This window comes from Cricetulus griseus, chromosome 8 (genome assembly GCF_003668045.3).
Source record: "Cricetulus griseus strain 17A/GY chromosome 8, alternate assembly CriGri-PICRH-1.0, whole genome shotgun sequence".
Classification (NCBI taxonomy): Eukaryota; Metazoa; Chordata; class Mammalia; order Rodentia; family Cricetidae; genus Cricetulus; species Cricetulus griseus.
Genome location: NC_048601.1, coordinates 1592233 through 1604924, shown reverse-complemented (window position 1 = coordinate 1604924; position 12692 = coordinate 1592233). Strand labels below are relative to the sequence as shown.

Sequence of the window (12692 nt, the reverse complement as noted above, 5' to 3'; positions counted from 1 at the left end):
GTCAGCTCTTTTCCTACCCTCCTGCAAATAGCAATCCCAAATGGCCAAGGCAGCTGCTGTGCCTGTTGCTTCTTCTGGGTACCCCAAAGCCAATGACTTTGGGCTTCTCTTATAAAACCCCTCTTTGTTGTGTATAATGACTGAGCCCCCAGAGTGGCATATGCAGGAAGAAAGTGACAGCCACCCATTTTCATCCCAAGGAAGAGAAAAGCATATATACTTAGAAATGACAGGGAGACAGGAGCAGGAACACCAGGTGGGACTATGCCATTTGCCCCAACATGGTTGCTAGATAAATTTGAAGTATTAATTATACATTGTAACTTAATAAACATTTGATAGCGGTGTGAACCCTGGTTTCTAAGGCCTAAAATACCCTTATCCGAGGCCTTGCCTGCCTCAACTTAAAGTCACCACCTTCCAACACTACCGCTGTGGACGTCACCACACATAAGTCCTAGTGCCTGCCATTCCAGAATGCTGGTCTGTGGTCATGTTTTTTCAGTCACCATGGTATCTTTAACGGACTCTCATTGTATCTGTGTCTTCCATTAGACTGAGAGCTATGTCACACTCATCTTTTCCCTGGGGTCACTAAGATCAAGCCTAGGACACAGAGCAGGTTCAGGAATACTGATTAGGATGTGTCTTGCTTTCGAGAAGCCAGCGGCTCTGACAATTTTTCCTCCACTCAAAATTCCTGAAACCCCCTTAAGTGGTTGAGAATTTCAAAACTTCTGAGACTGTAACTTGGTTTTTTTGTTGTTGTTGTTTTGTTTTGTTTTTTTCAGGACCCTCTTCCCGGAACCATACTAGAAAAACGGAGGAATCATGTCCATGATCGCGGCGTTCTACAGCAACAAGTCTGTCCTCATCACAGGGGCCACGGGCTTCCTGGGGAAGGTGCTGATGGAGAAGTTGTTCCGTACCAGCCCCCACCTGAAAGTCATTTACATCCTTGTGAGACCCAAGTCTGGACAAACGCTGCAGGAGAGGGTTTTCCAGATCCTCAACAGTAAGGTATGTCTCATGGGAGGGCCTGCGGGACTGGTAAGGCTGGGTGTCGGAGTGACTGTGTGCAAGTCTCCTTACAGCTCTTCAAGGTTAGTGTTAACTGTCATCTTGACAGGGCCTAGAGTCTCCAGGAGACAAGCCTGCAGGCACATCTTCGAGCGGTTATTTAGGTCGGTCTAGCATGCCTGTGGGGGATTATCTTAATTAGGTTATTTGAAATGGGAAGGCCTCCCTGTCATGCGTGGCACCATTTACTGGGTTGGGATCCTAGATTGTATTAAAAAAAAAAAAGTGGCAAGAATTTATAGCAGCCTCCTGGGTTGTGAATACAATGTGACCAGTTCCTTCAAGCTAGCCCCTGCTGCCTTGACTACCTTGCTATGGTGGACTGTACTTATAACTGTGAGCTAAAGTAAAATCTTTCACCCTCAAGCTGTTTGGTGTGGGGTGGGGGCAGCATTTTATCAAAGCAGCTGTAAGAGAAACTGGACAAACTCCCAACTACACACCAGAGCACACAGGGGACAGAAGAAGATAGACACAATAGTGTCACCTGTGTTTTCCCCAAGGAGGGCAGAGGTGCTTCAGTTATAATTGGGCAGGAAAGGAAACTGTCTTCATAATGGTTTGAACATGACATGCCCCCACTGTTCCTGTTTTGGGTACCTGTTCTCCCATTGTGGAATTTGAGAGGCTGTGTAAACAGTGAAGGTTAGACCTGCTGGCAGAAGTAGGGTCAGTAGAGGGCGATGTTTGATGTCGATGGCCCTGAGCAAACTCTGAACACCATTGCTCAAGCTTAGCTCTTTCTTGCTGTCACGAATCGTTGTGGCAGTATTCCTTTTTAATGTCTTCTTGTCTCACAGCTATTGTCTGGACAACTGATGGTTTTGGAAATGTAACTATTCAGTAACTGGTCACACTATTCTTGACTTTGCACAGGGAATAGCATAGGACAGTAGGAAAAGCACCAGACCCAGCCCTACCCATTCCTTCCCACACCAGAGAAACAACCCAGCATGAAGAGCTCGCCACAGTTGCCTAACCCGCCCACACCATGTTTACACAATGTATCCAAAAACAAAAGTCATGTCACAGGGGTCTATGAGGATTGAAATGAGATGCTGATGCATGTAATAATATCGTGTTGTGTAACATAAAGATATCATCAATGACCTCTGAGTTCTTTAACCCAGACAACTCTTCTGTCCATTATTCCTAAAGCCAAATAAATCATGGATTGCCTAAACCAGTTTCACACATACATCCCCACATTCTCTATCAGTTCACCATGGCTTTTGTGAGAGAGAAAAGTTTCTTTTATTGTTGTGTTTGAGATGGGGGGTATTGCTATGTAGCTTCAACTGGCCTCAGGCACAGAAGCTACCCACTCAGCCTCCCAAGGGCGGGGATTCCAGCACTCCACGGGATTTCACAAACCCATGATGATGCATCTCCACATCTGCACGGGCAGCTTAGCCTAGATATTGCCTCTCTAGCCCATGTGGATTACAGGCATGTGCTGAAACAGATAACCCCTGCCCTCCCTGAAAGCACTAGCCATTTAGGATCCAAGGTGATTGATGGAGTGGTTGCCATCTTTTATAGATTGCCCTCAAGCCAGTGATGTCTTCATGGGTGGCACTAGCCAGCTAGCAATGGGGACAAAGACAGGAGTGATTCTATAGAAAGACTTCTGGCCTAGACAGGAAGTAGTGCCCCTAACCCCTGTCCACGCACTCTGTAACGCTGCCACTGGGCCACACCCCATGGCTGAGAAATACACAGGCAGGTGCCCATGAGGAAACCCCCACCATCTTCACTTTAGATCACAAAATTCATTCATGCCATTCTCAAATCAGAGTCCACATTGCTGGGGAATAGACAATTCCATCTACCAAGTGGAAAGACAACAGCTTTTGGGTTCTCCTGTCTTAAAACTCACACTTCACATACAGCAAGCAGTAGGGCAGAGGCAAGGTAACTACCATTTTAAGAAGTAAGAAAATTAAACAAAGGAAGTGATTCAAAGCAGCAGGCAGGAGACCGGGCTGTGTCTGTTAAGAAATACGCTCAGTAGGAACTGAGAAGGCTCCTTGAGGAGATCACAAAGTGGAGTAGGAAGATGTCCCTTACCTGGTCACTGGCTGGACTCTCTGGGAAGAGGCCACTTTTCCATCATTTTTGTGGCCAGTTGCTCCACCATCTGGAAGGTTCGTCCTTGCCCCTCTGCTGCAGTGGTAGTTGGGGAATGTCCACTTCTTGTCTGCATTCTTGGATATATAGCAGAAGATGGGAACCAGTGGATATGTGCAGACTCAGGGTCAAGTGAATCTAGAAGGAACAGGAAATCACATAGTCAGTGCACACCGTAGGTCAGCTTGTCCCAAGTGAAAGACATGAGTGAAGGGTTAATGAGGAATTACAAGAAGGAATGGGATTTGCGGTGCTGAGATCCCAAACCTAAACCCCATGGAATGCCCTGAACTTCTCCACTCAACAAACACAGGTTGAGTATCTATTGCCAAAAGAGAAGAGAATGTTGATTACAAAGACCTTAAATCTCAACTTATAGAGGAAATATAGGGACAATAAATGTACTATTGTATTTTTTTTTTGAAAATCCATTTGAGGAAATGTGTAACACATGCCACTCTTGAAATAGTGTTACTCTCACCAAGTCTTCAACTAAGAAAGCGTCAGAGGGGACCTGGAGAGATGGGTCAGTGGTTAAGAGCACTTTCTGATCTTGCAGAGGACCTGGCTCTCACCATCCACGCATAGTTCCAGTTCCATGGGACTCACTTCCCTCTCCTGGCTTCTGCGGGCACTGCATACACATGGTGCAAAGTTTGCCTCTCTAGGATTATGGTGGAGAAGGTATCTGTTCTGTCCATCAAAACTCAAATATCGCTTCCTTCTCCTTCTGTGGTATATGTAACCGCTGCCTCCGGATTCCTGTTTCCCTGCTCTCAGAGAGAGGCAACTGTCACAGAACTTTTTAATCTATTGGCTACAGAGAACCAGAAAAGACTCTTCTTCCTATGTATAGCTCCTAATTCTTTCATATTTTTTGAAATTCTTTTTCTTTATGGGATAGGATCTTACTATGTAGACCTGTCTGGCCTGGAACCTGCTATATAGACTAAGTTGTCTTTGAACTCTCAGAGAACCTCCTCTGCCTCCCAAACACTGGGATTAAAGGAATGGGCCCACATACAGCATTATGCTGTGTTTTTATAAGCTAACCCTGTCATTTGGCATGCTACATTGGATGCTATGCAAGTGTCCCTGGAAAAACAGAAATGACTCAGTAAGCTCTCAAGTGTCTCTGATGCTAATGAACTTTGAAATACAGAGGATGATTGCAGGCAGCACTCACAGCCATGATTTCAGCTCACACAGCACAGCTTGATTTAAGACACTGGAAAACAACATTTTAAGAAATACTTTACCGAGGTCTTTTATGACTATCACTGCTCAGCAGTTCATAGAAGAGACAATACCTAACATGCTTTTTTAAAATGAACTGAAAAAATACCAACTTTGAATACTCTCCAGGTGCACATGCTTGTATGTAGACTACTATAATTGAATAAAAATGATATATACATTTTGGAATGACTAAATAAAAAGATTTAGCATAAAAATACTAACTTAGAATTAAAAATGCCTGAAAATAGAAAGGTCAGATCTCACCTGGTTAATTTAGATGATTTTGTAAAGAGCCCAATGTTCTAATGGTTCTCCAGCCCACCCTATGTGAGAGTTGTGACTGCCATTAATAATTCTATTAACTCTCTCTAGATGAGACAAAGATAACTGGACACAAGAAATTGTATTTTAAATTTCCAAAGCCTGTTTTGTTCCATTACTGCCTAACCCCTACCCAACAAAAAGGAAGAGCCTTCTGCACTGGAGTTGTCACCTGGTGGCAGAGTGCTGTGTGTGGCACTCGGGTTCAACCCCAGTCCTACAGAGACAAAGGCAAGAAAATTCTGTCAATGTGAGATAATGAGAAGAAATACTAACATCACAGGAATTCCAAACATCCCACAGTTAGCAAAGGCATGCTCTAAAAATGTAGCTCATCTTCAGTGTGACAGTTAACTTAGATAATTCAGAGTTTGTTCCACACAGTGGAGGGTAGTAAGGAGAGAAGAAAAGAGAAGAAAGAGAAGAGAAAAGGAGAAGAGAAGAGAAAGAGAAAGAGAAAGAGAAAGAGAAAGAGAAAGAAAGAGAGAAAGAGAGAAAGAGAGAAAGAGAGAAAGAGAAAGAGAAAGAGAGAAAGAGAGAAAGAGAGAAAGAGAGAAAGAGAGAAAGAGAGAAAGAGAGAAAGAGAGAAAGAGAGAAAGAGAAAAAAGAGAAAAAAGAGAGAAAGAGAGAAAGAGAGAAAGAGAGAAAGAGAGAAAAGAGAAAGAGAAAGAGGAGAAAGAGAAGAGAAGGGGAAGGGAGGGGCAGGGAGGAGAGATGAGGCAAGGGGGAGAGGAGGGCAGGAAGGAAAAGAAGGGAGGGGAGGAGAGGAGAGGAGGAGTCCCAGGTTGACAGCTTTGGGAAATATAGAACATTAAAATCAGAAAGAGAGCTTCCTGTCTTTAAGGGCTTACTAAATGGCATGTGCTATGCTAAGCACTGACTTTCATTCTCACATCTAATCTTAGAAATCCTTGTGATGGGTTTGTTCTTATGTCACAGATAGAAATTAATCCCAGAAAACTGTCCTCTGTGTCATCTGAGCCATGGAGGTGACACAGCAAAACTGGAAGGTGGCTCTCCTGAGGACCGTGCCTCCTCCACGGCACTCTTACCTCCCCCAGAGCCTGCTTCCTTGATGACAAAATCACTAGGAGGTAACGTGTGGCTGGCCTGGCCTAAGTACCCACCAGCACCTTTGCTTCTTAACATGGTCCTGTCAGAACACCAAAATAATCTTAGGGTTGGTCTCCTCCTTCCTGCCCATATCCTCATTCTCAAAGTACACTATGGGGCCTACCTTGTGGCGGTAAAGATTAAAAAAAAAGTGACAAATGAAATATGTGTCACCATTAGTGCTGGTTATAGGTTCTAATGAGCCATGAACTGAATTCTGACAAGTGAAAAGCCGTTCCTGAGAAATAGCTTTGCATATTTAATCTCTAATTCTCTAAGGTCACGGGATGATACAGTTCCGTGACTGGCATCTCAAGTAAATGTGCAGAAAAGAGAGGCCCAGAGAACTTAGCAGTATGTTCTTGTGACATGAGCAATAAAGAGCAAAGTGGGGATTTAGCCTAGGCCCTGTGATGACAGAAGAGCTGACATCTTTCCAGGACACACAGTTCTGGTTTCACACCTGTAGTGTGTCACCTACCACAGTCTTTACACACCTGGTACCAAGCGCAGGTGCCCAAGCTTCAAGTCAGAATTGTTGATCCAGAACCTCCTAAACCTTCCAGGCTGTCCTAACCACAGATCACACCACATTGTCTCATGGCAGTAATTAAAACCTTCCAGATCAATCCTTTATGGAACTAGCTAAGAACAAGATCCTGATGTTTTGTGGTTGTGCAAGCACTCACGTGTGTGTGTGTGTGTGTGTGTGTGTGTGTGTGTGTGTGTGTGTGTGTTTGTGTGTGACTTTAAATTGAATGTAGAAGTTCTTCAGTATGGTTTATATGGACATACTTAACTGCCCTGCACCTGAACTAGAGCTAACACCCCCACATCTCAGCACCCTGAAAATTCCTTAGAGTCTTCCTTCCATATCAGAGCTCTGGACAGTCTTTAACTTAACAGACCTCACCATTTTCCCACATAGAATAAAAATAGTAACTAAACAAGTGATAGTGTGTTGCTGGGGCTAGGTAATAGCATTTGATTTGAAGACAGGGATGCAGCAGAAGGATAGAGATCAAAGGCTCTCATGAAAGAAGACTACCTTCAATGATGCCCAGAAAACAAAGCCAAACCTCCTGTAGATGCCTCCCAAATGAGGCCATGGGGGTACCCCTTCATTGTAAGAGTCTAAATTCCAGCCCTGAACTCTTTCAAAGGCGGTGCACAGGTGTGATGCATCCCTCTCTCCACCCAGCACCTGCTCCTCTCCAAAGTCAGAGTCCACAGAACCACAAGTTAGTGGAGAAAATTCTACCACAGCTCAAAGAGGCTTATACAGATTCAGTCCCTCAAGGAGGAAATTGCAATCATTTCACACAGGGTCATACATTTGTTGGATGGCTAAAAAGAACTATCACAGGGAAAACTCTTGGTTGTAAAAGCAACTTAGCATATTTATGATCAATCAAGATTAGAACTGTTAAAGATCTGTCTCCAAGAGCTAGAATGACCTCTCTGGTGAGACTGAACATTTTATCAACTTTATCCCAGATGTCAAAACAAAACTCTGAGGACTAGCCCAACCCGCTCATTATTTTCAGAACTGTAGTGACACCTGTTGATAGGCCAGCCCTAACATGTAGAAAGTAGAAACTCGGGGACAGGAACATGGCTGCCTGTAGAACTGAGATCCTTCCCTAGTCACCTTCTTCAAGCTTAAGGATGTCTTTAGCCTGCTCTTTCCTGATGCAAATAAAATCTGATTTCTCTGACCACCTGAATTTTTTGCTGTTTTGTTTTTGAGATAAGATCTCATGAAATCCAAGTTGGCCTCAAAGCCGCTAACTAGAAAAGATAACCTTGAACTTGAGTGCTGGGATTGCTGGTGTGCATCACCTTGCCTGGTTTTATTCAATGCTGGGGGTCAAACCCAGGGCTTTGTGCATGGGAGGTAGTCACTCTGCCAACTGAGCTATATCCCAAGCCCAGACTTAATGTTTTACTACTCAACAAAAGAGCCTGCTTCTATGAACCAAGGAGCACACTATCTTTAGAGTCTGGGGACCAAGTGACCTGTCTCTGCCAATGCCTATGTTTAAAAAACCAAAGACCAACTTTGCCTGTTTTTAATAATTCTAAACATTTATCCCCATGGATGCTATATGAAAATTTCACCTTAGCAAAATGGTTGGAAACAAGATTGTTTTTGTTAAAATGGTGTTTTCAAAACAATAGAAAATGCAAGTTTAATCTTCTCTGTGTGGTGGGGAAAGCAGAGAATCAACCCACCCCAGAAAATGCAATAAGAGCTAAAATTGTTCTTTTCATCTTTTCTCCATTCATAAATAAATTAGAATGCTAAAAAAAAAAAAAATCAGGTAAAATCCAGTGACCATGAGCTCATGTAACTCTTGACATTAACTGCCATTGATATTAGATCATGATTACATAAAATTTCTGTTATACTCATAAAATGTTGCCTAATTTTTTGTTTTCCAATTACATTAGTGCTTGTATCTTTGTAGCTGAACCCATTAAGCAAGGTGTTTTCATGTTGTTGGCTAAAAGCTGATAACCGAGCCCTGAAAACCATTATTTCTCATATAAAAAGTACAAACTACTCCCATGTGTAAATACAAGTACTCTAAAGAACAAAGGCAGTCAGATAAGAAGGAGGGGTGGTGACTGTCTTAGTTATGGCTTGTATTGCTGTGATAAACACCGTGGCCAAAATGAACTCAGGGAGAAAAGAATTCATTCTACTTACACATCACTGAAGGAAGTCAGGGCAGGGAGTCAAGCAGGGCAGGGACCTGAAGGCAGAAAGTGATACAGAGGCCATGGAGGAGTTCTGCTTACTGGCTTGCTCTTCATGGCTTGCTCAGCCTGCTTTCTTATAGCACCCAGGACCAGCAGCTCAGGAGGTACCAACCACAGTGGTGGGCTGGACCCTGCCCCCCATCAATCACTAATTAGGAAAATGCTCTACAGGTTTGCCTACAGCCCAGTCTTATGGAGGCATTTTCCCAATTGAGATTCCCTTCTCTTGGATGACTCTACTTTGGGTCAAGTTGACATAAAACTAGCCAGTAGAGTGATTATCACCCCTTCACCTCCAGGGCAAAGTTCAAAATATGCACCTGACTGATTATTGGACATGCCTTTTTCAGATGTTCCCGGAGTTGACAGATCAACGAGTTACACCAAATGCCTGAAACTAAGTAGAAGGCTCTTGACTATGCAGACATCTTCACTGAAAAAATACTAGTATTACAACCAACACCAGGCTTTGAGTGCTATCATGGAAGACATGTATTCAAAGCAAGGCTTTGTGGTGTTAATGAGGCCTGTGGATTTCTGTTTCAGCTGTTTGAGAAAGTCAAAGAAGTCTGTCCAAATGTGCATGAGAAGATCAGACCCATCTCTGCAGACCTCAACCAGCGTGACTTCGCCATCAGCAAGGAGGACATGCAGGAACTTCTGTCTTGCACCAATATTGTTTTCCACTGTGCGGCCACTGTGCGCTTTGATGCACACCTGAGGTATACTCCCTCTGTACTCTTGAGGCTTATAACTCATTCTCCCTCCCTCCCTCCCTCTCTCTCTCCCTCTCTCTCTCCGGTGAGTCTTCATGGAATCCGTAAAAATGAAAAGCAAAAAAAACGAAAGAACCACAAGCATATGCCAATGAAAAGTTTACAAAGAAACATACAAGAATCTTCAGAATGTCACCTCATCCCGCTGTGCAGAGGCAGCTGTCTACCATGGTGTGCACACACACACACACACTTTCTGAAAGGGTGTTGGAGCTCCTGTTGGGAGTGTTCCATGCTCTGTCCAGTGCTGCTGGGATGACAGCAGACATGGTATTGCACATTTTCCCTTATTTCTGATGATCGGGAAGGCTGACACGCTTAAATGCTTATTGCTATTTTACTCATTCCTGAAATGCCTATTCATACTATTTTCCTATTTGAACTGAGATTTCTTTTGTTGGTTTCAAGATTACTTGGAAGCTCCTCCATATTAACTTTATCTTTTATGAAGTTCAACATGTTTTAGCTTATTGACATCTTTCCACTCTTGTTAATGTTTATTCACAATTTCTTGAATTATTGTTGTAATTTTGTTTTTACATTTAGATATTTGATCCATTTGAAACATTTCTCATTCATTGTTTATTCATTTATTTTTGAGACAGGATCTCTCTATAACCCCAACTGTCCTGGAACTCACTACATTGACCAGGCTGATGTGGAATTTACAGCTATTTTCCTGCCTCTGCCTCCTGGGTGCTGGGATTAAAGGTGTGCAGGTGCCACCACAGACAGTCCATTTTAGATGGTTTTGACTAGGAACAGGGACGGTCTGGTCAGGGAAGTTCCACAAAGACAGTGAACTGGGTATGAAGACACTAGTTTTCCTTTGTTCTAGCAGGTGGTTCTCTCTCAAGTGATGCTTACCAAGGAGTTTAGTTCTCGATCTATACGAAAACAAATTCTTGTTCCAAATTACTAAGACTGCTTCTTCCATTGATCAGACTGTCTCAGGATATTTCCACACCATTTTAAAAACTAAGTTTGGGTAAGCCATGCATACTCACAGAAACTCTTTAAATAGAGACACCTTGATTATTCTCATGTGGTGCTATTTATTTAAATTTAGCCTGATTTTTCCAAGTTACCTTCAACATACAGATTTACTTAGAAAAGGCTAATAGTTTTAAACTACCGATTCTTCCCATTCAATAACAATGTATTTCCACTATTGCATTTTACTACATTAATGAAATTGAGGTTTTATCTATCTCCTTCCGACTCCTTTAAGTACAGGTGCTCATTTCAATGTGTGCCCTCACGACACTGTATGCTCTAGTTTCCATTTAGATAAAGAATGCTACTTTAGCATTTTTACATAATTTTCAGTAGATATTTTACTGAATGGATCATTTGCATTCTAACTTTTTAAGCTTCTTTTGTTTACAAATTTTCCAAATATATAATTTATAGTATTATAGCAATTTTGTGGCTGGGTTATCAGTGTTTTACATTGTTCATTAATTTTGTTTTTCTCTCCAGTAACAGGGAAGTTCTTTGTAGTAACTTCAAGGGCTGGAGGCATCCTCCTTACACCCAAAAGGCGATACTCCTAGCCTCTCACCACAAAGCATAGCTTTGGATAGAACTTGAGATGTGTGCTCTTTTGTTACTTCACTTGCAAATATATTTAAGTGGGAAATGGATATTAAATATCTGTAAATGGAGTTCATAATTGCACTAAGTAATAAAAACCCAGAGTCATGTATAGAGGGAAATGCTGAGAGATCAGAGAGAAGGAGCAAGCAACCACCACACCTTACCTTCTTATCGCCTCAGCAGACCAGAGTGCAAGTTCCTGTTTCTCCCTCCTGATATCCTGTTTCTCCCCAGCTACCTCACTTCCTGTCTGTCTGTACAGACCTACAGACCTCTATGGTTAGCTAGTGGCAAGCTCCATTCTCTGACCTTCAGACAGGCATTATTTGTACAAGAAGATATCACCACAAATACCATTAATTTTTTTCAAAAAAAAAAAAAAAAGAGCTGGAAAGATAGCACAGAAGAGTGTGTACTGCTCTTGCAGGAGACCCTTGTTTGGTTCCTAGCGCCCACATCAGGTGGCTCACAACCACCTGTAACTCTACTTCCTGGGTATCTATAGTGGGAAATTATCAGCCTGTACAACAAGAAGCAAAGAGAAACCGAAATCGCAAATGCAGTCACACTACGTCACTCTGACCACGCCCTCACAAGCCTGGTCAGGCACACCTGTAGCCAGCCCCTAAGAAGGCGTGGCTACAGCTTCCCCTACAGGTATCCAAGGCCTCTGGCTTCTGTGGGTACCTACACTCAGATGCCTACACACAGACACACACACTACCTGTCCAGTCTATCTCAACCAGCAAGAGAAACACGACCACGACTCTTCTTCAAGCAGTTTATTCAGGAACCTTGTACATCAGCTTCTCCTTCTACCTCAGCTTCTCTCTCTGCTTCTACCTCAGCTTCTTTCCCTACTAGCCTCCCCCCTCCCCAGCAAGCCCTTAAAAGCAAGCTCATTCCCTAATTAACTCATGCCACCTGGCAATCCTGGATAGCAAGCTCATTACCCAATTAGCTCACGCCACCTGGCGATCCCGGATAGGTCACAGCTGGAGGAGGCATACCAGATCCACTAAGCGCTTCCAAATAAGGCTTGTTTACAGCTAAGCTGGGTCTCCCTGGCATCCAGCCAGGCGCCATCTTGGGGCTATGGCTCCCCACAGTTCCCCCTTTTTTATTTAAAAATAACACAACAGGCAAGGGTAGAGGTCTGATCCCTGAAATCAAGGGACTTTGTAATGACCCCACGCCCAGTTATCAGCCGAGCTGGTGCCACACCTGTCCGGTATCTTTTCTCAGAGATGGGAGTACGATACCAACCCACATGCAATCAGACATGCCCTTCATGAAGCTGCGGAACGCTGACTTCAAGTGCAGTACTTCGTCTCCAGCCTGAGTGGGATGACTGCTTAGCTCTTTAGTACTGTTAGCCAAGCCTGAGGTGACTGCCCTGCCTCCAGGGCTGCGAAGGCTTGTGCAATCATGGCATTACTTCTCCTCTGTGTGACCCTCATCCTGCAGATACACCATAAGGCTATGAAACTAACTAGGATAAGCATTCCTCCCAGGGCACCCATTCCTGCCCACTCTTTCAGATGATTCATGGCTTGAGTGATGCATGCAGACAGCCCCTCCGCAACCGAGATGTCGACCCTGGTGGAATTCACGTGCACTATGGAGAGTCTCAGCTCCTGCATCAGCTTGTCAAAATCCCCAGATCAG

General features: G+C 43.5%; 1 protein-coding gene across 1 annotated transcript in view; it reads left to right on the top strand.

The window, feature by feature from the left end:
- The first annotated feature begins 831 nt into the window (after window positions 1-831).
- Window positions 832-12692, top strand: part of LOC100758702 (fatty acyl-CoA reductase 2) — a 33087-nt gene continuing 21226 nt past the window's right edge. Inside the window, exons 1-2 of the mRNA XM_035448500.1 lie at window positions 832-1020; window positions 9196-9371. Of these exons, the coding sequence (XP_035304391.1) occupies window positions 832-1020; window positions 9196-9371 (365 nt within the window). The remainder of the gene's footprint in view (window positions 1021-9195; window positions 9372-12692) is intronic.